The sequence below is a fragment of the Eurosta solidaginis genome, chromosome 1 (assembly GCF_040869045.1).
Source record: "Eurosta solidaginis isolate ZX-2024a chromosome 1, ASM4086904v1, whole genome shotgun sequence".
Classification (NCBI taxonomy): domain Eukaryota; kingdom Metazoa; phylum Arthropoda; class Insecta; order Diptera; family Tephritidae; genus Eurosta; species Eurosta solidaginis.
Genome location: NC_090319.1, coordinates 83,045,226 through 83,070,364, shown reverse-complemented (window position 1 = coordinate 83,070,364; position 25,139 = coordinate 83,045,226). Strand labels below are relative to the sequence as shown.

Below are 25,139 nucleotides of genomic sequence, written 5' to 3'. Positions count from 1 at the left end.
TTCCCCACTACTATTAATATTTTCAATGAAGAGGTCAGCACGATCAAGATTCGCTTCGCTTAGCCAAAAAAAATATTAAAGACTCTGAGCTCAACTCATGAAATGCCTGACCTCACTCTACATCAGCTCGAACTATTTTAGGGTAAATATCATTTGACTGATGTTATCATATCAGACCTGGATATCTGCTACTTTATTGGCGGTGCCATTTCTACCCCGTAAAGTTTAAATGCTTACATCTTCATAACGTATATTGGGAGCATCAAAGGAGGTAAAGTTTTCTTCCACTTGCCTCCTCCAACTCAGTGGAGCTTTCCCCTTTCATCTGCTTCCAAGCTGCGATGTCGATTGGAATACTTTCTTGGATGGAGCGTCTTCGTCATTATCATCATTATAACTCCTTCTGTACTGGACGTCGGCATCACGGATAGGCCCAAATATGTTCCGGAGCACTTTTCTATCGAGCATTCCAAGAGCCATCTCGTCTCCTTTTGACACCGTCCATGATTCCGAGCCATACGTCTAGACAGGTATGATGAGCGACTTGAAGAGCGTGATTTGTGTTCGTCGAGAGAGGACTTTGGGTTTTAATTGTCAACTTGGTCCAAAGTAGGACTGACATTGTTTTTCGCTGTTAATGCTGATTTCGTAATAGACGAAATCCTTACAGTCTTTAATTTATATCCGTCAGCAGTGACGTACCTACCAAGGCGCGAATGCGCCGATGCTTTCTTGGATGGCAGCAAGACCCGCTTTTTGTGCCTCTTTATGTAAGGAGGCGGAACTCACGTCACTTTTGTAAAGGCAAATAATTAATATGAACATAATCAGCATACTGCCTATAAAGACGAATGAATATGAAGAGGTGTTTTAATCCAGTTTTCCACGTAACAAGGTTTAAGGCCGCGGCACAATAAAATTTTTCGTATAGATGCGTTTAGAACAAGATTCTGCATTCCAGTAATATCGCCACAATCAACCGAGATGTTGCGTTTGTAGATATGAAGGAACTTCGGACTTGGCAATTGAAGTTTATTTCGCCTTGCCCATTCACATACAAAATTTCGCGATGCACTATTATACACATTCTCCCTATACAACAAAAATATTTGCTAACATATTTTGTGTCGTAATCGATTTTTATATTGCAGTTTTTATTTGCGAAAAATGTTAGAAAAGTTACCATCGAGTGGGAAAATTAATTTCACTTGCAGAGTGTGCCAGCACCCTAAGCCATGGTATAAAAAAGAAGGTAGTTCCACTTAAAATGTTTTGATGTATTTGGGGATTTTTGAAGTTTTATAATCTTTTGCCGTCTTCCAGTGAGTTTTACAGCTCCGGCTCACGCTCAATTCTCACGGGAATGCTCTGGATCATTGAGAGACTTGAGAAGCAGATGTCGTGAAATTTTCGCACACGTGAAATATGATAGGCAGATGTCGCCGCTATTTTTCATTTAACTCATACGGCGAAAGGCTAAGCAGCGATATCTATTTTTGAAAAAGTAGGTTTATTAAAGCCAAACTAAAAAGAAGTAATTAACAAATTATCTGGCTCACAAATTGAACCAGAATTCTATCTGGATTTATCTGGCTAGAATCGTTGTTGTTGCATTTCAATGCAAAATTATTTATCTGGCTCAGGATTTTGCCACCGGATGACGGCATTTGTTGTTTTGCTAGAAGCGTTGCCATACCGTTACTGTTTAAGGCGAAATTGTAGTTTTTCGGGATGAAAATTTCCTTCAGGATGAAAACGCAATGATAATCTGAGGCAATAATAATATGATTTAGCACGATTTATGTGCATACATATCGATTGAGAATGCAGTAAAACATGCAATTTTATTGAAAAATAATGGATAGTGACTCATATCTTTATGGGAGCTTGACCCCTAGACAGAAAAAAAAATACACGAAAAATCCTGCTGTTCTAGCATGGCCCTATTGTCATGCCTCTACAGTGGTTATTTCTCGAGGTATGTTCAGAAAAAGTCTACCTCCAAAGTCTGCAGTGAGTGGTAGATGTTTAATTTATTACGTTTGTGGGACGTCAATGCTAAAAGGGTACAGAATGTGTATAGGCGGGGCTTGCCCCAAGGTGACCCCCATGATTTTACAATTCCCTCCTCTAGCGCTACGCTTGAACTATACAATAAAAAATGTGGACTTGTAGCCAATTTATCAACATAAAATTTCATAAAAATTCCGTTCAAGTATACTTAACTCTTTGGAAATTGCGGTGTTGGTTTATAAGGACCTCCTTTGGGCAATCAATTGGCAAACGTGTATGTTTTATCAACATGTTCTGAGCAAACGTACGGACACTTAAGAAGGCTATATTCCCTTGCTTTGTATACTTCGATCCATGTTTCTTCCGCCAAAGCAATTTTCGGGAGCTCGAGAAACTTATTAAAACCTTATTTTCTAGGTTGATATTTCGCATTAAAATATTTCCAACGCATGCGGCTCATTTTTTTTTTTTTTTCTTTTTTATTTGAAATACCTATGGAAATAAATTAGTCGTACCCGTTAATATGAAATCCATTATAATTAGAAAAATTCGTAACATATTTCGATCTGGTAGCTTGTTTTTGGTGAAAGTGTCATAGTCCCCGCAAAAGTCAAGTGGCTAACGTCACACTAAATCGAACTACCTCCATTTTTTGTATCATGCCCTTAGCCAAAGAAAATGTCAAGTTCTTCTTCTTATGCTTTGCTTGCAACAAAACTTTGCAAGTTGGCTACTTCTTCATGTCAGATGGCGCCAGCGTCACTCAATCTACAGTTCCCCATAAAAATACGTGCAATATACTCATAATGCATAAGATTGAGTTAAACGCATCTAAATGAAAAACTGCTTATGTGACGGAGCTTTTATTGAGTTCGATGCAAAAATAGCTATCACCAAAGAAGCCTTTTAGATTACTATTGGTAACAAGCCTGGGCCTAACTCAGTAAACGTTTGACTTATACTACTTCTTGCAAGATAGCAAAGTTCCACTGACTAAGCCTTGTCAACAAGAGGCCAACGAAAGTTTGAATTCCCACATACCAATTAACCAAACCAATATAACCTCATTCACATTAATTGATAGCCTTTGTAAATGTGTTTGTGTGTTTCTATAATGTATATCACTAGAAACCTTAACCTGCAAAAAATCGCGCGATTAGTCCCTAAAAATATTGTGCTCCGATTGATCTCTTTTGTGTACATTTGAGCATAATTTATCCCCTTTAATCCGTTTCGGGACCAGTTGGGATTAGTTAGTTCGAAATATGTGACCCGGTCTCAGAAAAGGTTATGACTCAAAAAAAAAAAAAACTACTACTACTAAGAAACTGAAGAAATGCATTGTTTATCTTTAACAGCTGTTTCTCGCAATTTCTTTTTTGTGTCATAAGCCACCTTTTCATAGACCGGGTCACATATATGTAGCCCATTTTAAGAAATATTAACAAAACTGCAACGAAGAGTAAAATAAAAAAGATTACAGTTGATTTAATCGAATTATTTAAGAAAAATGCGGAGCCCTATACCGAACCTAAATTTCTAGGACTTAACGACTACGCCGGAGTTAGGACATTTAGGAGAATATTTTTTATTCCTTTTTGAAAAGTGGTCGAACAACTTACACCAAATAGTTTTGGTGGCTTTGCAAACACTTCGATTGTATTTCTGCCATGAAAAATGCGACTAGTACCTATTTGAGTACTTATTGAAGCGAAAAGGGACTAGTCTACTAATGGCAAGAACGATTAAACAAACATATTCAAATGGAAAATTCAATATTAAGAAGTTGAGCAATTTCCGTTGCGCACAAACACATTTGCTAAAATTCGCTATAAAGTCTCGAAAGATGGAAATTTTAAAGAAATTAAATTCATAGAAAATTATTGAAAAAAGTACTTGAAAGGTATTTGTATTTATATATAAAAATCCTGATAAACAGGTATGTACGATACAGCCAGGGCTGGAAAAATTTATTCAAATAACGAATAATAGATAAATTTTTTTGTGTCCGTTATTAATGAATACAGATCATGGTGGAATCACCAGGTGACGTAAATAAAAAAGGACAGAAGATGTACGCTATCTGAAACGGTAGGGATGTATTTTCGACATTCAGAAGAGGGTACAATTTATACCCGCTTTGAAAAAATAGGAGTAGAAAAATAAATACCTTGCTGCGAAAGCCATTACAGAAACTGCTTTTTCCAGCATATCAGTACCACCTAACGCCAATGCAAAATTCAATACAAAGGACCAGTGCGAGTTTACATTACTTTTAGGATCGAATAAAAATAAAAAAGATCAATTTGGCCACTTAAACTGACCTTAATTTCAACTGCAGTTGACACATTCATTGAAAAACCGGGCATAAAAGAAACATGTGTTATTCATTTAAAGTACATTTGTACGTCTGTTATTTAGATGAACTTTTCTGTCTTTTGCGGAACTTAAATGGGTTTCAGGTTCGATGAAAAGTTTTACAGTCACACTTGGAAGTGATCGTGATACCTTAAAGTGTTTCCGTCCCTTAAAATTCATTGACATATTCATCTGCTTTGATGATTTGTCGTTGAGAGTCGGGAATATAACATATGCTCTTCTAATATATAATAACAAACTTAGCCAGAGGATCCCCAAAAACAGTTCACAGTTGTATTCATGATGTATTACTAATGTTACCAAGTTACTATTTACCAAAATATATCGCGGGGTTGACTAGCCCAGCGGCAGTCAGCCTAGAACCAGAAGATGCTGATCCGAACCGAGCTTAAGTGTAACAATCCTCTCATCTTAGTGGTCAGCAACCGTGAGTTACAATTTTTGGTATATTTAGAATACCCCTGTTTAGGCGCAGTTTTTTTTTTTTTTCAAAATAAGGTATAATACAATTTTGGTGTATAATATAGGGATGAGAAAAACATTTTTGGAAAGTCTTCAGTAGCACGGTACAGGAGAAGATCCTTGGTTGAATACGACGTGAATGCAAATAGTTAGTTTATTTTAACAAAGACCTGTTTAAATTTTTTTGGGAACAACATATATAAAGATAATATCAAAAATATGGACGTATTAGGTTAGCACGGCCTTACCCATGGAAGCCAACGCCAAAGATACCCAAATGATGAATTTCTGTAATTAAATTCAGTAAAGGTCCATCATTATTCACCTACTATTTTATGTGAAAAAAATACTAAAATAGGCATATTTTACTCCTGAAAAATGCATAAAGCAACACTTTTTCGGGGACAACATTGGTGAAAAATTCTCAGATAGCCGAATGACAGAACAAAGAAGAATTTAGAGCGAGACTATTGACGGCTTACTTCACCTGGTTATTCCACCATGAATACAGATAATTCTGTTTATTCAAACAAGTATAATTTGAGAGACGAATAAATTCGTTATTCGTGTTTCCTTTCAGTTACCATAAAAAATATTTAATTTTTTTTTTCTTCGGTCGGAAAATTATTCGGATACCAAATATCCATCATAAATTTATTCATAGTTTTCATCAAACAATTTAATTTGAATAGTTTTCTTGAGATATATTTTCGTGCGAATTATTATCTAATAAAAGTTTACTCGAATTATGCCCAACTCTGTTTATGGTTCAGTTTGATATAACAAATAATTGAAGTAGCTTTTCGTAGCCATCTCTTCATATAAATATACCGATAACTCTACTTATTTCTCTCAACTTCCTTTTTCGCATCTTGTCAAGCTTAAGTTTTCGTCTATTCTCCCTCTTATCTTACTATTGTCTTACTCCCTCTTTTACCTTACTCTTACTCCTCTTCTTACCTTGTACTTGCTAATACTCTTATTTTTATCCGCGCTCCGACTTTAACTCTTACATTCACTATTACTCTCACTCTCATTCTAATTCGTAATTTTACTCTCAATGTCTCCTATCTGATAATTTTACTTCCTTTTTTTTATCCCCCACTTATTCGATGAAGCATTATGCCCGACTCTGTTTACGGCTCAATTTGATACATAAATAATTGAAAAGTAGTTTTTCGTAACGATTTCCTCATATAAATATATATTTTACTCTTCTTTTGTATGGAAAGGAACTCTCAATATCTTAAGACAGCTAAATCTGGTGAAGGGATATCTCTCAGACCAACTTTTTATTTGAGAAACTTTTCAGTCGAAGAACTGGACCAGAGCTGACATGTTCTAAAAAATCAAATTTTTGATATTAATCATATCAAATTGCCACAGAAACTTTTCACTCAGAGAAAGGGACTACGGGTGGATCTATGCTAGGATTTAATGTGGTCAGGGCCGCGGAGAGGGGGGGCGCTATCTGTCAAAAATGATTCAACTAACTTAAAATCACATTTCTTTTCAACTTCCCAACGATTTAAGTGGTCGCCATTTCCTTCAAATCATACTCCATACTACTCTAAAAAAGCGGATTGGCATTTAGAGGGGATAATTCATTGATCGGAAATCCAAAAATTGGAAACTTTCTTGGTATTTTGGAACTGATCAGCAATTATGACCCCCTATTACATGAACATTTGGAGAAGGTGAGGGAATCTCAATAGAAAAAGAATCGTCTCCAAGCACATTATTTGTCTGATGGAATACAAAATGAGTTCATAGAAATCTGTGCAAGTCAAGTAATTAGAAAGATAGAAGGCGAGATAAAGTCCGTCAAGTATTACACAGTAATAGTGGATGCAACCCCTTATTCGGCGCATATTGAGCAGACTGTTTTTATATTGCGTTATGTTTTATTAGGAAGGGACTCCGGAAAATCCAAGAACGCTTTGTCAATTGTAACGCAAAAACAGGAGAAGCTATCGCTGAGCTGATTCGCAGCACTCTAAAAAAGCACAATATTCCCCTGGATGACTGCCGTGGGCAAGGGTATGATAATATGAGCGCTCATTACAAAGGAGCGCAGAGTCATATCCTGAGAGATAACTTCCTGGCAATATTTGCACCTTGAGCTTGTCATAGTTTAAACTTATGTAGAGTGCAAGCTGCTGAATGAATTTTTCGGTATTATGCAGAAATTGTATAGTATCTTTAGCGCAAGCCCTCAGAGATGGGAAATTCTCAAGGAAAAAACTATTTGCTCCTTGCACAGCATGTCACAAAAACGATGGTCTGCTCGTGTGGATAGTGTGAAAACTTTAGCAACTCACATTCCCCAAATATTGAAAGCTATTGGTGAAGTTGATGAATCTGAGTTCAGAAACAGTAAAGGATTTGAAAGGTATTGAAGCATATATGGGAAAATTTGAGTATATCCTCTTAGCCTCCATTTGGCTTAAAGTGCTGACGGTAATCAACCATCAAAATCTGGTACTGCAAGCTAGAAATGCCACACTGGACGTGGAACCAGAAAATATACGTAGCCTGATTGATGAGTTGAAGAAGTTCAGGCATCAATGGTCGATCATACTTCAAGAATGTAAGGTTCTGGCTGGGAGTATAGGAGTTGTGAATACCTTCGCAGAGGAAAGAAGGAAGATAAGAAAGCGCCAGTTCGATGAATTACCTGGCGAATCACCTGAGTGTGATTTCGAAACTCAATTCAAACAGCAAGTTGTTTACGTTCTTTTGGACTGCTTAATTGGTAACATGACAAGACGTTTCGAAGCCGTAAATGACATTGCGATTAAATTTAGTTTTTTGTGGAGGTATCAGCATCTGACGGAAGAAGAGCTCCGAGAAAAGGCAGCGACATTCTGCACGATTTATGGAATCGATATTTCTACGGATCTAATAGATGAAATCATTCATCTCAAAGCCATCCACTTAGCAAATTTGGGATGTGATTCGCTGCCACCATTTCAACTTCTGAACAAATTTCATGATTTGAAGAAGGAAGTATTATTTTCGAATTAAGAATATTTTGCATACTTCCAGTGAGTGTGGCTGAAGAGGAACGATCTTTTAGTCTATTATCTTGCGTGAATAATTTTTTACGTTCCACTATGAGCCAAAATAGCTTGAAAAGCCTTGGAACATTGGCGTTGGAGTCCAGCCTTGCTCGCATAATTAGTTTTGAATCGGTAATTTCCATATTCGCAGACCAAAAAGCACGGAAGGTTTTCCTTGGCTGATTCAAGCTCTTAAAATGCACATATTTAGAAAAAGTCAATGTAAGCAATCAAACAATGAAATCTAACATTTCATTTATGTAAGTGCTCCAGTAAATATTATTTTATATGAAACAAAACTGGCAATGTGAATTGAAAAATTTATGTATGTTATGTTATTTTCTTTTTACTGGATTCCGCTTATTTTTTAGAGGGGCCCGTAAACGCGAACTGTCCCAGGGGCCCGGCTCGGCTATCTGCGGCCCTGAATGTGGTCATATTAATCTTTTCCGAAATGGTCGGTCGGTAAGGGTACCCCAATTGTGCTTGTTACGAGATCTATATCCATCAAAGGTCCAAAACCTAAAACCTTCCGAGAGTGTCTTTGTCGTTAATACAACAACAACATAGCTGACGTTGTGCGCAGGTTAATATTTGGGACAAATTCTATGTAGCAAGAGCACCAGGGTTCGACATATTCCAAAAAATTTCATCACGTTACTTTAAATTTGGTAAATAATAAGCTTTTTGGTTAGGTTTATATTTTGGATACTTCTTTTGGGAAAGTGGTTCGATAAGGAGATTGATGGAGAGGGAAAGAGGCTGATAGAAGGGTTAAGGCGCTCCCTTTACGTGCGGTGATAGAGAGGCGGAGAGGTAAAGGGAAAGGAACAGCTACAGTGATGGGAGAGGCTTGTGGCCGGTGACAAAAACAGAGACAGGGGCAGAAGGAGAGAGAAGTGTAGAGGAAATACAAGAGAGCGGAGGAAGTACACGTGGAGAGCAATTCAGAGTAATAAGATTAAGGTAAGGAACAGGAAGAGGAGAATGTGGAGATTTTTAACGTGATTTGAAAAAATCTTGAAAATAATGCTAAGATAATTCCAAAAATATCACGGAACTTCTCAAAACAAATGTTTGGACATTATTGTGCATCATTGTTCTTCGGAAATTTGGGTTGACTTATCGCGTAATTTGAAACAAAATTTTATACCAACTTTGGGTTTTATTTATGATATCGATTGGTCTTTTTTCGATGTTCGAAATAAAAGGCCAAGGTTGCTTCAAAATTTGTCTCAAATAATACCATTAGTTAGCTAAAATTTCTGAGCAACAATATACAACCCTTCACGAAAGGTTTAGCTGAACTGAACACATATTAGTTTTGCCCATTCCTGCGTACACTATAAACTTTGAGTACAGAAAAGGACAAGTTTAAGATCGTTTCCTTGCGCGTTTTGACCACAACACTCCGTTTGCGCTGCGTGGCTGAGCTCAGTTGGCCGTATAAAAAAACATAAACCACAATTTAGGCATACATAAATTCTAAAATGGATGCTAAATTTTGTATTATGCACTTACCTGATCAATATCAAAATCCCATTCCGGCGAGGGCGAGCGCATCGAATGTTCTCGTGGTGGTGTGCCCTGCGCAGGTGAACCTTGCGGCTCTTCGGGAATGACAGCGAAGCGACCACGTTGCAATATGGGCGAAATTGCACCATAATTAGCTGAAATTAAACAAAGAAAAAAAAAACAATAGAAGTTTCAATTATTCTTGGAAAATGTGTACAGTGCCCTAAAAGTAAAAATTCGTCAGTGAAAAATCGAAAAAAATTACAAATTGGGAATAAAACGGGTCTAGTATTTCACAAAACATTTTCAATAGATTTTTCATTACGGAACCTCAATATCCTACCATACTTTTATAACGAATGCCCCTTTCCTTGCTACCAGACCAAAATTCTTTGCACATCTGCTCATTCAGACTGGCCAATATTAACGCTAACTGTCTTACATTGGGCTACGTTCCGAAGTTTTCGAGCATCGTTAAAATTGCCTCAATTTCCAAATCGTGTAGGAGCTGTCACGTATCTCTTTAAGACTAAAACGTTTGGCCCCCTGATTAGTCTGTACATGCGGGGCTTACTATCCGCTTTACGGCAAGCTTTTTGCAAGGGCAGGCCAACTTTCGGCCATTCTAATATAAAACGTACACACAGGCCCGTTGAGAGGGGGGCGGGGGGGAGATGGGGGATTCCCCTCCGGGCCCGGGGGACATTTTTTTAATTCAGGAGTCTTTACTTGTTCCATGTGCAAATTGTAAGCCGAATTTCAAAAGCAACGAATATTGATAATGATTTTTTGCCTGGGCCTGAGGAGACAATAAAAAAGTTAAACAAAAATGTATGTTTACATGAATCCGAAATCATAAAGTTTTCGTGGTGACACTGATGAAGGTTCATCTTCAAAAAGTCTTCCAACAATACCACAAACTCTGTATCAAAGTCCAGATTATTTAAATGACTTCGATATCGGTACCGTGAATAATGAGTTTTTGCGATCTGAATAAGTCAACGAAATAATTCGTCGAGGGCATCAAAAGTGTCCTGTTATTTTTCCACGTGATTGTCATGACGAGGCATTTCCTACCTCGTTGTTAAACAGAATCTTGCCAAATGGAGAGAAAGTGGAGCGTGACTGGTTAGTGTGGAGTGCCAGTAGCAATGCTTTTTATTGCCTACCATGTCGTCTGTTCAGCACCAATACTTTAAATCGACCTAAAATTTGTTGTCCTGGCGGATATTTGAAATTCCAATTATGGAAGAAGCTATACGATAAACTGCCATCACACGAAAATACTCAAGATCACATTAAATGTTATATTCAATGGAGATCTTTACAAAATCTAATTCAAAAGGAGGCTACAATTGATGCACTTATCAATGAACAGCTAATCACTGAAACTCAAAAGTGGAAAGAAATTTTATATAGAATTTTGAACACTATTTGATTTTTGGGTGAAAGAGGCCTAGCTTTCAAAGGCGAAAGTATATATCTTGCTGAACGAAGCGATGGACATTTTTTGGGCATCTAAGATCTCATAACCAATATGATCCGATACTTAGAGATCATTTGGAGAAAGTTAGGATTTCACAACAGCAGCACAAACGTTTACAAGTTCACTATCTTTCCCCAGACATTCAAAAAGAATTTATAGACATTTGTGCAAAGCACGTGAGGGAAACTATATTAGATCAAGGCAAGAAAGTCAAGTATTTCGCTATTATCGTTGATGATATGCCTGTGCTAGTCACGTTGACTACGTTCATTTTGCGCTAACTCCATTTCAATTCGATAGCAACAAATTTTACAATTCAAGAACGGTTTTTTGCTTTCGTGAATTTTATCCAAAAAAACTGGTCAGAAAATCGCTGATCTAATTTGTTATACTCTATGTAAACATGAAATCCCATTAAAAGATTGTCGTGCACAAGGGTACGATAACGGCGCCAATATGAAAGGAGCTTACAACGGAGCACTACGTCACATTTTCGACAAAAACTCGAATGCTGGTTATTCGCCTTGTGCAACCCACAGTCTCAACTTATGTGGTGTTGATGCTGCAGAATGTTGTACGGCTACAATTACTTTCTTCGGAGTTGTGCAAAAATGTTTCACTATTTACAGCGCACTCCACAACGATAGGACATCCTAAAAATAATGTACCGAGCTCTCTTCATAGTCTTTCAGTCAAAAGCTAAATTTGACTGCGCAAGCATATGGCGATGTTACCGGCATTCTCAAGTATATCAACAAGTTCGAATGTATCTTGCTGTCCTCAATTTGGTTCAAAATACTGACTAACATTAATGAAAAAAACGCGGTCCTCCAAGCTAGAGACGCAACCATAGATGTTGAGGTCCGACATTTAGATGCCTTATTAGCTGATTTGAAGTCGATCAGGAACCAAAGGGAAACAATTTTAAACGAATGCAAAACAGTTGTTATTAAATTGAACATCTCGCCAAAGTTTACGGACATTCGAAAGAGAAAACCCAAAAGACGTTCTGAAGATAATTTAAATGAGATGATTATGGATGATTCAGAGCCTGATTTTAAAAACAATACATTCCTGGTGATCGTTGATTCGGTAATCACTGGCATTGACTGAACGATTTGCAGCTATGAGAAATTTGAGCGAGACGTTTTCCTTTGGAATGATGAGACATGGATGAAACTACCGTTCGGGCGAGGGCAGCAAAATTTGTCGAAAAATACAAGTCTGACCTTTCTGAAAGCTTAGAATGCGAAATAATTCACTTGAAACACATTTACGAAGCAATTTTTGATAAAGGTCTGTTACCATTGGAATTGCTAAATGCCATCTACATGTGTTCAAAATCTGTATACAATTTTGCCCAACATTTGTGTTATACCTGTCACTGTAGCTAGTGCAAAATCTTCCTTCAGCGTCCTTTCAAGAAGCAAAAACATTCATAGATCGTGTTCATCTCAAGAGCGAGTTTGAGGACTTGCCACGCTTTGTGTTGAATCCGTTTCGGCAAGACAGTTAAATTTTGATATTACTATGCAAAATTTTGCAGCGAAAAACGCAAGAAAAGCCCCTCTTTGATATCCGAACTTTCTATATTGAATAATTAAAATTTATAATCATCAGTAAATTTATCAGAAATGTATTAAAATGTTACCAAATAACTAGAAAAGATTATTTGGAACAATATGTGACTGTTAAAAAAGAATTTTATTTCTACGTTACAATAAAATAGTATAAATATTAAATATTCTGTGTTAATTTTATCGTCAGCTCTTAGTCCAAAAATCATTTAGTTGATGTGGCAAAAATTTTTTTGATGTAATCCATCAATAATGATTCATGAATGAGACGTCATTAATTCAAGTTAATCAAATGTATTAGTGGATTTTTTATAGGGGGCCCGTAAATTGTTTAGTCCCGGGCCCCGATTTTCTCTCTACGACCCTGCGTACACACATATTTTGCTATGGGAGCCTTTTTAGACAGAGAAGGGGCTTTAAACATTGTTCTGTCAGTGACAAAAGGTAGGATCCTGAAACGTTTAGGATTTATTTGTCTGGTTGAATTTGTTAGGAAACGTTTGTACAAGAGATCTGTCGGGACAGTTAAAAAGGAGCGCCACAGGAAGTGTTATGTCCACTTTATTATGAGTTATGGTAGTAAACGAGCTCTGACTTATTTCGTAGACAGTGACTGCCTTCTCTGATGATCTGGCTATCCTGTTCAGTGGTAATTTATAAATACATTGCCCTATGAATCGCAGGGTTATCTGGACATGGTGTACTGTAAGTCTGGCTCATGTATGTTGGCTTTCAAATACACTGAAACGCAGCGGGTTTTTGTTTACTTACTTAATTGGCGCTTATCCGTCTAAACGGTTATAGCCGTCCAATAATGCGCGCCAGTCGCTTCTTCGCTCCGCCAACCGGCGCCAATTGGTCACACCAAGGAAGTTTAAATTGTTTCCACCTGGTCCTTTCAACGGAGTGGGGGCCGCCCTCTACCTCTGCTTCCATAGGCGGGTTCCGATAGAAACACTTTCTTGGCCGGAGCTTCATATTTAATTCGCATAACATGGCCTAGCCAGCGCAGCCGCTGCGTTTCAATTCGCTGGACTATGTGGATTTCTGCGTATAGCTCGTACAGCTCATCATTAAATCTTCTTCGGTACTCGCCATCGCCAACGCGTAGAGATCCATAAATTTTTCGAAGAACTTTTCTCTCGAACACTCCCAAAGCCGCTTCATCTGCTGTTGTCATGGTCCATGCTTCTGCCCCATATAGCAGGACGGGTACGATAAGTGGCTTGTAGAGGATGATTTTCGTTCGCCGAGAGAGGACTTTACTTTTCAATTGCCTACCTAGTCCAAAGTAGCATTTGTTGGCAAGATTGATTCTTCGCTGGATTTCAGTGCTGATGTTGTTGCTAGTGTTGATGCTGGTTCCCAAATAAACGAAGTCTTTTGCTATTTCGAAATTATGGCTGCCAATAGTAGCGTGGTTGCCAAGGCGCGTATGCGCTGACTCTTTGCTCGATGACAGCAGGTACTTCGTTTGGTCCTCATTCACCATCAAACCCATCTTTACCGCTTCTTTTCCCAGTTTGGAGTAAGCAGAACTAGCAGCGTGTGTGTTTAGGCCGATGATATCAATGTAATCAGCATATGCCAGTAATTGCACGCTTTTGTAGAATATTGTTCCAGTGCGGTTAAGTTCTGCAGCTAGTATAATTTTCTCCAGCATCAAATTAAAGAAATCGCACGACAGGGGGTCACCCTGTCTGAAACCTCGTATAGTTTCGAACGGCTCGCAGGGGTCCTTCCCAATTCTGACTGAGCTGATGGTCTTGCTCAACGTCATTTTGCACAGCCGTTAAGTTTTGCGGGGAAACCAAATTCAGACATACCGGCATATAGGCAGCTCCTTTTCGTACTTTCGAAGGCGGCTTTAAAATCGAGGAAGAGGTGATGTGTATCGATTCTCTTTTCGCGGGTTTTTTTAAAGATTTGGCGCTTTGTGAAAATCTGGTCGATGGTAGATTTACCAGGTCTGAAGCCGCACTGATAATGTCCAATCAGCCGGTTCACGGTGGGCTTCAATCATTCGCACAATACACTTGAAAAGACCTTATATGCGATATTAAGAAGGCTGATTCCATGATAGTTTGTGCATTTTGCAGTATCCCCCTTCTTGTGGACTGGGCAAAGAACACTTAGATTCCAACCGTCGGGCATGAACTCGTCCACCTATATTTTGCTAAGAAGCTGCTGCATGCGCCTTACTAACTCCTCGCCACCGTACTTGAATAGCTCCGTAGGCAGTCCATCAGCGCCCACGGCCTTGTTGTTTTTCAATCTGGTTATTGCTATTCTGACTTCGTCATAATCGGGCTGGGGTGGGGGGGCATATATTCCATCATCATCGATTGGGGGATCGGGTTCGTCATCTCTGCGCGGTGAATCGCTGCCTCCATTTAGGAGAGCAGAGAAGTGTTCCCTCCATAATCTAAGCACTTTCTGGACATCAGTTACAAGGTCGCCATTTTCGTTCCTACAGGAGTTTGCCCCGGTCTTAAAACCTTCCGTCTGTCGCCGTATTTTTTGGTAAAATTTTCGGGCGTTATTCCTGGTGGCTAGCAGCTCAAGCTCCTTGCACTCATGCCTTGCAACGCGTTGTTTTTTCGTGGCCGCCGGTAACCAATTTTTTCCTCGGCGGCAGTACAAAGTGCTTTGGAGATATGCTCCCATTGCTCCTGTATTCCTTCAGGCTGAGTTGTGCTCTCAGAGGGCAGGTTTGAGAGTCGAGTTGCGAAATAATTGGCAGTCTGTTGTGATTGAAGCTTTTCGACGTCTAGCTTTCCTTGTGTTTTTTGTTCCTTGGATTTAGCAGCGCTGAGGCGAGTGCGTATTTTGGCCGCAACGAGATAACGGTCCGAGTCGATGTTAGGTCCTCGGATCGTGGGCACATCTAAAACACTGGAGGCATGCCGTCCGTCTATCATGATTGCGAGTATTTCGATCAGGAGACAGCCATGTAGCTTGATGTATCTTTTTATGAATGAACCTCGTGCTGGATATGACCATGTTTCGAGCGCCGGCAAAGTTAATCAGCCTCAGTCCGTTAGGAGAAATTTCATTGTGTAGGCTGAACTTTCCGACTGTAGGGCCAAAAACTTACCTTCTTTGCCCACCCTGGCGTTAAAGTCGCCAAGCACGACTTTTATATTATGACTGGGGCAGCGCTCGTATGTGCGTTCATAAACAGTGTCTTTCACCTCATCGTCTTTTTCCTCTGTCGACGCATGGGCGCAGATGAATGATATATTAAAAAATTTTGCTTTTATTCGGATAGCGGCGAGACGCTCGTCCACACGCGTGAACGCCAGAACTTGGCGACAAAGTCTCTCTCCCACCACGAATCCGACGCCGAAACTGCGCTTATTCGTATGGCCACTCCAATAGATGTCACAATTTTTGATCTTCTTTCTTCCTTGATTCGTCCAATGCATTTTTTGGACGGCGGTGTGTCAGATTTTGCTTTGACGAGGACATCAACCAGCCGGGAATCTGCACCAATCCCATTCAGGGAGTGGACGTTCCAGGTGCATGCCCTCAATTCATTGTCCTTCAAACGTTTTCCATGGTCGTCATCAATAGAGAGTGTATTTATCCGAGGCTTGTTGGTAAATTTCATTGGAATATGGTTTACGTGGCGGGTCCCAAGCCCAGCGCACAACCCGCTCGGCGGGGGTGAAAATATTACTTGCACGTTTATATAGCGAGCCGCTTGCTCCAAGACAGACGCCCGCTTGCAGCCGCACCTAGAGGTGTACAGACGCTGCCGATGAGATCTCCCCGGCAAGCCCTTAAACCGATTATGTCAGAGTGGCCTAGCCAGGTTGTCGCCTTCTCACATTAGCTCACCGCTAAACGGATGTTTAGCGGCTACCCAGGGGATACTTGGCCAAAAGCGACCGGAGTAGTGACCTGCTTGAACCGCATGCAAAATAATCGCTCTGGCCATTCCCTGTTGAATGGCGGTCAGAAGCTTTCTCCACTTTCGTGAACTTCTACACACGGCTCCACGGTTTTTGTGTATGTGAAGATATTACATCCCTGTTCTTAGGCTTCCCCCAGCTGCTTCGGAATCTCAATGTCAAGGAAATAGCTAGGAGGACTTCGGTTGCTTTTTAGGAAGATTTGGGACCTCACGGCAAGTTTGGTATATGGGCCGATATTATCTATGGGATTCATGTTAAAATATGAATGTTTCTACAACGAACAGAGCTCAGGGTATAACATGCGCTATTAGCACAAAACTCATCTTGAAACTGAACATCATGCTGCGCACACCCCTGATGGTTTTGTTATATTAGCTTTGGTCTTAAGCGTTTTCCAACTGTCTAACCAGCTTCGTCTGTATATCACACAGTACAGACTACTATGTACCAACAGCTTACCCCTTCAATCCCTAGGGGGAGGAATAAGGAAAGAGCTGGACAGGGACATATAGTGATTAAAGGATCACGGACGGGTCGAAGGTTGGTGGCGGCATAGCTGTCAGTGGTTCGAGAAAAACCCCGTAATTAAAGCTGTGGAGGATAGGATGCCATTTTCCTACACGAACAGCCAAGTGGAAAGTAGAGGGATAACGATATCCTTCTGGATGAAACTGAATGGCAGGCGATCTGATGAAATCCAATTTATCCTTGCTAGTAGGAGCATTGTTAGATCACTTTAAATAGGAGTCCATTTAGATAGGTGCGTTCACCTTATGACGCAAAATAGAAAATTAGAAAAATTTTGGACAATGGGCGTGGCACCGCCCACTTTTAAAAGAAGGTAATTTAAAAGTTTTGCAAGCTGTAATTTGGCAGTAGTTGAATATATCATGATGAAATTTGGTAGGCACGTTACTCCTATTACTATATGTGTGATAGATAAAAATTAGCGAAATCGAATGACGAAAACGTCCACTTTAAAAAAAATTTTTTTTTTAAGGTCAAATTTTAACAAAAAATTTAATATCTTTACAGTATAGAAGTAAATTATGTCAACATTCGAATCCAGTAATGATATGGTGCAACAAAATACAAAGATAAAAGAAAATTTCCAAATGGGCGTAACTCCGTCCTTTTTCCTTTAATTCGTCTAGAATACTTTTAATGCCATAAGTCGAACAAAAAATTTACCAATCCTTGTGAAATTTGGTAGGGATATAGATTCTATGACGATAACTGTTTTCTGTGAAAATGGGCGAAATCGGTTGAAGCCACGCCCAGCTTTTATACACAGTCAACCGTCTGTCCTTCCGCTCGGCCGTTAACACGATAACTTGCGCAAAAAACGATATATCTTTACTAAACTTAGTTCACGTACTAACCTGAACTCACTTTATCTTGGTATTAAAAATGGGCGAAATCCGACTATGACCACGCCCACTTTTTCGATATCGAAAATTACGAAAAATGAAAAAAATGCCATAATTCTGTACCAAATATGAAAAAAGAGATGAAAAATGGCAATTGGATTGGTTTATAGACGCAAAATATAACTTTAGAAAAAACTTTGTAAAATGGGTGTGACACCTACCATATTAAGTAGAAGAAAATGAAAAAGTTCTGCAGGGCGAAATCAAAAGCCCTTGGAATCTTGGCAGGAATACTGTTCGTGGTATGACATATATAAATAAATTAGCGGTACCCGACAGAAGATGTTCTGGGTCACCCTGGTCCACATTTTGGTCGATATCTCGAAAACGCCTTCACATATACAACTAAGGGATACTCCCTTTTAAAACCCTCATTAATACTTTTCATTTGCTACCCATATCGTACAAACACATTCTAGAGTCACCCCTGGTTCACCTTTATGGCGATATCTCGAAAAGGCGCCCACCTGTAGAACTAAGGCCTACTCGCTTTTAAAATACTCATTAACACCCTTCATTTGATACACATGTCATTCAAACACATTCCAGGGTTACCCTAGGTTCATTTTGCTAAATAGTGATTTTCCCTTATTTTGTCTCCAAAGCTCTCAGCTGAGTATGTAATGTTCGGTTACACCCGAACTCAGCCTTCCTTACTTGTTTTGTTTAATTTTAGCTTAGTTAACTTTATTATATTTTAATTTATTATTTTTTTTTTTTTTTTTTTTTTTTGTTTTTGTATATTATTAAATAAAAATGTTTTACATAATTTAATTAAAATTTATTTGATTTGATAAAATTTTATTTTATTTTACTTTATTTTATTTCTTTATTTTATTTAATTCTATATTGCATTACTTTATTTTATTTTACTCTGTTTTATTGTATTTTGTTTGATTTTGTTTCATTTGTTTTTACGTTGTTTTATTTTAAGATCGCGGGTTTGTTTTATTTTATTATATGTTATTTTATTTTAATTTATTTTATTTTGTGACATTTTATTTTATTTATCTGTTTTATGTTATTTCATTTTGTTTATATGAATTAAAGTTAATTTAATTTCATAAAACTGTTTTATTTCATTGCATTTTTTTATTTCTTTTTTATTTTTTTTTAAAGTTATTTCATCTTGTTTAAAATTTTCTTTTATTTTGTTTTATTTCTTTATGTTATTTTAATCTATATTGCATTACTTTATTTTAATTTACTCTGTTTTATTTTATTTTGTTTGATTTTATTTTATTTGGTTTTATTTTATTTTGTTTTATTTTATTTAAATTTATTTTATTTTATTTTAGTTTACTTTATTTTAATTTATTTTGTGTCATTATATTTTATTTTACTTTTTAATTTCCTTTCGTTTTGTTTATTTGAAATAATGATAATTTAATTTAATTAATTTTTTTTATTTTATTGCATTTTTTTAATTCATTTTTTTTTTTTAATTTTTTATTTTATGTTGTTTCCTGTTGTTTAATTTAATTAAATTTTTTTTCTTTTTTATTTTATTTTATGTATTTTATTTTATTGCATTTCATTAATTTTTTTTTATTTTGTTCTATTTTATTTCATATTTTACTTTCATTATATTTTATTTTATTTTATGTTATTTAATTTTTTTAAGTTTAATAAAATTTATTTTATTTTACATTTTTTTATTTCTTTTTTTTTTAATTTTATTTCCTTATTTTATTTTATTTTATTTCATTTTTTTTTATTTTACTTTATGTTATTTTATTTGATTTATTTTTTATTTTATTCTGCAAAGTTTGCAATTTTTCTGTAAAATCAATAACAAAAACAATTGTAAAAATTGAAAGTAATATGAGCATATCTCGCTAATTAAATAAAGATGATATTATTAAATTTTATTTCATTATATATTCTTATTTTATTTTATGTTATTTCAGTTTTTTTTTATTTTATTAAGTTTTTTTATTTCATTTTAGTTTATTTTCTTTTTTATTTTATTTCATTTTATGTCTTTATTTTATTTATTTTATGTTATTTAAATATTATTTTATCTATTTTGTTTCATTTCATTAAATTTTTTATATTTTATTTTATTCTATTTTTTTTTCATTTCATGTTTTTATTGTATTTTATTTTATTTAATTTTATATTAATGCATTTTGTATAATTTAATTTAATCTAATTTAATTTTTTTATTTTATTTTATTCTTATTTTGTTCAATTTTCCCCTTTAACTTTAACTTAATAGCGGCGCCAAAAAATTGCTATTCCCTATTTACGGTTATTGTTCGTACAAAAAAAAGCAACATGCAATTAATTATACTTACACGTGGGCATTAGGCGAAATCGCCCGAAGGTCGTCTCTGGTGGGCCTTGCGCTGCTGTTGAGGTCACATGAAATCGGCCACGTCTGGCGGCGGCCACCTCTTCATAGCCACTGCCACCACCACTACCAAGAGGCATATTGTTGCTGTTATTGTTGCAGGTTCGGGCTGTAATAAAATGCGAAAAAATACATGAAAAATGTTGATAATAATCTATAGAAAGTTTGATTGTGTAGCTACAAATAAATACATAGCTTTTGAAATGTTGTAAACCTGAAAGCGTTAACAATATTCATGAAATTTGCGTCATTAAATTAGAAAAAAAAAACAAGTAAGGAAGGTTAAGTTCGGGTGTAATCGAACATTACATACTCAGTTGAGAGCTATGGTGACAACATAAGGGAAAATAACCATGTAGCAAAATGGACCGAGGGAAACCCTGGAATGTGTTTGTATGATATGTGTATCAAATGAAAGGCATTAAAGATTATTTTATGAGGGATTGGGCCATAGTTCTATAGGTGGACGCCATTTAGGGATATCGCCATAAAGGTGGAGCAGGGTTGACTCTAGAATTTGTTTGTACGATATGGGTATCAAATTAAAGGTATTAATGAGGGTTTTAAAAGGGAGTGGTGGTAGTTGTATAGGTAGTCGCCTTTTCGAGATATCGCCATAAAGGTGGACCAGGGGTAACTCTAGACTTTGTTTGTACTATATGGGTATCAAATGAAAGTTGTTAATGAGTATTTTTAAAAGGGAGTGGGCCTTCGTTCTATAGGTGGTCGCCTTTTCGAGATATCGCCATAAAGGTGGACCAGGGGTGACTCTAGAATATGTTTGTACGATATTGGTATCAAATTAAAGGTATTAATGAGATTTTTAAAAGGGAGTGGTGGTAGTTATATATGTGATGTCGTTTTCCAGATATCGACCAAAATGTGGACCAGGGTGACCCAGAACATCATCCGTTGGATACCGCTAATTTATTTATATATGCAGTACCTGCCAAGATTTCAAGGGTGTTTTATTTCGCCCTGCAGAATTTTTTCATTTTCTTCTACTTAATATGGTAGGTGTCACAACCATTTTACAAAGTTTTTTCTAAAGTTATATTTCGCGTCAATAAACCAATCCAATTACCATGTTTCATCCCTTTTTTCGTATAGAATTATGGCATTTTTTTCATTTTTCGTAATTTTCGATATCGAAAAAGTGGGCGTGGTCATAGTCGGATTTCGTTCATTTTTTATACCAAGATAAAGTGAGTTCAGATAAGTACGTGAACTAAGTTAAGTAAAGATATGTCGATTTTTGCTCAAGTTATCGTGTTAACGGCCATGCGGAAGGACAGACGGACGACTGTGTATAAAAACTGGGCGTGGCTCCAACCGATTTCGCCCATTTTCACAGAAAACAGTTAGCGTCATAAAATCTATGCCCCCACCAAATTTTAAAAGGATTGGGAAATTTTTGTTCGACTTATGGCATTAAAAGTATCCTAGACAAACTAAATGAAAAAGGGCGGAGCCACGCCCATTTTGAAATTTTCTTTTATTTTTGTATTTTGTTGCACCATATCATTACTGGAGTTGAATGTTGACATAATTTACTTATATACTGTAAAGATATTAAATTTTTTGTTAAAATTTTACTCAAAAAAAAATTTTTTTAAAAGTGGACGTGGTCCTTCTCTGATTTAGCTAATTTTTATTGAGCGTACATATAATAGTAGGAGTAACGTTCCTGCCAAATTTCATCATGATATCTTCAACGACTGCCACATTACAGCTTGAAAAAGTTTTAAATTACCTTCTTTTAAAGGTGGGCGGTGCCACGCCCATTGTCCAAAATTTTACTAATTTTCTATTCTTCGTCATAAGTTCAACTCACCTACCAAGCTTCATCGCTTTATCTGTCTTTGGTAATGAATTATTGCACTTTTTCGGTTTTTCGAAATTTTCGATATCGAAAAAGTGGGCGTGGTTATAGTCCGATATCGTTCATTTTAAATAGCCGTCTGAGATGAGTGCTCAGGAACCTACATACCAAATTTCATCAAGATACCTCAAAATGTACTCAAGTTATCGTGTTAACGGACGGACGGACGGACGGACATGGCTCAATCAAATTTTTTTTCGATCCTGATGATTTTGATATATGGAAGTCTATATCTATCTCGATTCCTTTATACCTGTACAACCAACTGTTATCCAAGCAAACTTAATATACTCTGTGAGCTCTGCTCAACTGAGTATAAAAACACAAAATTTATTGCATAGTCGAATTCTATTGCAAAAGCTGTGTTCTACAACCCAACCCTAACGAAGTGGAGATATGTAAATGTGTTTCGTCCTGCGCCTAATGAGTGACAGGCATGCAAAGTTATTTGTTATTGTTTGTACATTTTTACCACTGGCTGTCACGGTGTTGAATTTGTTTGCTTACATCGAAATTGACAAATGTGAAGGTAAAATGCTAAAACTGAGAGAAAAATCCTGCAGCGGAAATTGAAATGAAATTGCGAATCGAATTTTGGCCTACAAAGGATTTGTTGGCCTATCTTAGATGCCTGGCGATTTGATTGTTTTGTGTGACATTCAAATGTAGGACTTCGTGACGATTACAGAAGTAAAAATTTGTCAATATGTCCATAAAGTAAGAAAATTATGAAAATTTTGGAAAGGTTAAATAGAATTTTATTAGTAATTGTCATGCGAAATATCATTAAAATTGTTGCAATATTGCGCAGCGCGGAGAACCCGAAATGGGAGAAGCAGATTTTTGGCAGGATCCTGGTTTTACAAAAGGTCCCCAATAACGGTTCCAAAAAAACAAAGGTATATTTCTAAAGTAGGGTTATTATGGTACGACACCCACAGTAATGTCTAATGCGCCTAAAAACGCACTATAGAAAATATAAAATCGGTGCTTCGGTGTTGGGACATACTTCTCTCTTTTCTGACTGTGACTGTATACTGGAAAGTGAGCACAATAGTTACTATGGTGCTATTAAATGCACTCCCTCCTTCAACACATTGGTCGACTCTCGAAGTTAAGGCGGTATACCTCACCGTCTTTAAGGGCACCTATTAAGAAGCATAGAAGTATAGAGTCAGAGAAGCTCAGCGATGGAGTCATTATCATATTTCTTTTCATTACATGCGAGTCAATTTAGAAGTACCGACCAGGTCTTCTCCGCAAAAGAGAGTCGTCTCTTAACCACTCTCAGCTGTTCTTCAATTTCAAATGATTCTGAACACCACCCACCACACCGTACAAGCAACTTCCGATACGATCCGCTCTCAATTCCATTAGTAGTTTATATACACCTCAAGCAGTCAGCATATATATATCAACAGCCCTGACAAAACTCACCTCACAGACTAAATATTTAAGGTTTTGTTATTTTACTCTGCTAAGGGATGAGCAACCTCACTGATGATGATTTGAAAGAACAGAGTTACCGTTGATATTAGAAAGATGGAAGACAAGTTATTAGCACAGCCTTAATACTATGATCTGTTGAATTTTGAGACGATCATCTAAGTCAAGATGGATGGAAAAAATGGTGTAAAAACTTTACTTTTGTTTAATTTTTAGAAATTGAAACTATTTCCGTTGCCAGGATAGAACTCTCAAACTGCGATGACTGGCGACCGCAGTATAACCTTCATCTGACTACCTCTCCATACTTCTCTCAGTGGATCAGCCCCATATTATCGCGTCTGAACGGCGAATCTTCCTTAATTTAAAAAAACTAATTTAGGCAGCTTCAAAGAATCCGCAGAGAAATCTTTCATAACTCTACTTATTCCGACTGATATCCGACACGGGAGAAGCAGATTTAGCAAAGGAAATGTGATCTAACAATTGAACCCGCAAGACCTCCAAATTAGGGAACTTGATTTGCAATTCAGACGGCATGTCGACTGAAATAATCAAGCCAAATGGAAGAAATACATTCAGAGCAGCAATCTCTCTACTGGTGCAAGCAAATATTGGTAAACCTTGAAGGCAAACCAGATACAACTTTTGAATGTAAAGTTGTTTCGGGTCCGACAAAATTAGCGCTTTCTTTCAATTTGTGGTGCATCCACGAAAGCCAAAGGCTAAGTCAAGCCCTGATACTGCCCTTCTTTGTCACTCCTAAAAATGGAAACAGGCAAGGATGGTACCCCTACCAAAGCACTAATTCTATGCCTAAGTCTTAAACTCCAATCCTAAGGTTGGTAAAGATTATCGCTTTACTGGGTAAAGTTGATTTCTTGCGCAATAGGCATATCACTTCGCAATAATTCATACCATGGACCCATTCCGTGACAGTTTTGAAAGCGCTATTCTGTCAGATCCACAACTTTGTGTACTACATACCAGAAGTCGGTATTATAATCAACCTATCTTCAGCCACTAGAAGCACATAGAAGGTTATAATTCAAGAAGAGTATTACAAAAGCAATATGTGAAGTCGATGTTGAGGAGAGCACTGGCATCATTGAAAGCCCAACTAACATATTCGCCATATTCGCAGAACTAATACAATATGAATGTAGTTGCAGCTTGACCTCACAAGACTGAAACCGTTACCCTTTTGTTGGAACTCGTTTCTTTTAGGAGGCTTCGGTGTCTTTAAAAACCAATAACTAACAAATCAATGGAATCCCTGTTCCATAATAATAATAATCTCAACTCCTAATAGTGAATAAACTTTAAATATGTGATCTTTTATGGAGCATTTTACAGTCACCATAAAGTCTTAACAACGTAACAAATCGAAAAATAAAAAGAAGACGTCATCCTCAAATGGATTGCTTCAATCATATCGCTTTATTTTTGCAGCTATCTAACATTATGTAAAAAAACATAAAAACATTTACAAGAATAGTTGTGTTTGTGTTTCGTTGATGTCATCCCACATTCTCATTGGACAAATCTGCGTTTGATGGACGCAAGTCTGAGTGTAAGAAATACAGAATGTAAAAGACAAATTGAAGCGTC

General features: G+C 37.1%; 1 protein-coding gene across 1 annotated transcript in view; it reads right to left on the bottom strand.

Annotated features, from left to right (window-relative positions):
• Positions 1 to 25,139, bottom strand: part of SNF4Agamma (SNF4/AMP-activated protein kinase gamma subunit) — a 591,124-nt gene that overhangs the window by 540,361 nt on the left and 25,624 nt on the right. Inside the window, exons 3-4 of the mRNA XM_067758890.1 lie at positions 20,145 to 20,309; positions 9,438 to 9,586 (exon numbers count right to left, since the gene is read on the bottom strand). Coding sequence (XP_067614991.1) covers positions 9,438 to 9,586; positions 20,145 to 20,280 — 285 coding nt within the window. The 5' untranslated portion in view covers positions 20,281 to 20,309. The remainder of the gene's footprint in view (positions 1 to 9,437; positions 9,587 to 20,144; positions 20,310 to 25,139) is intronic.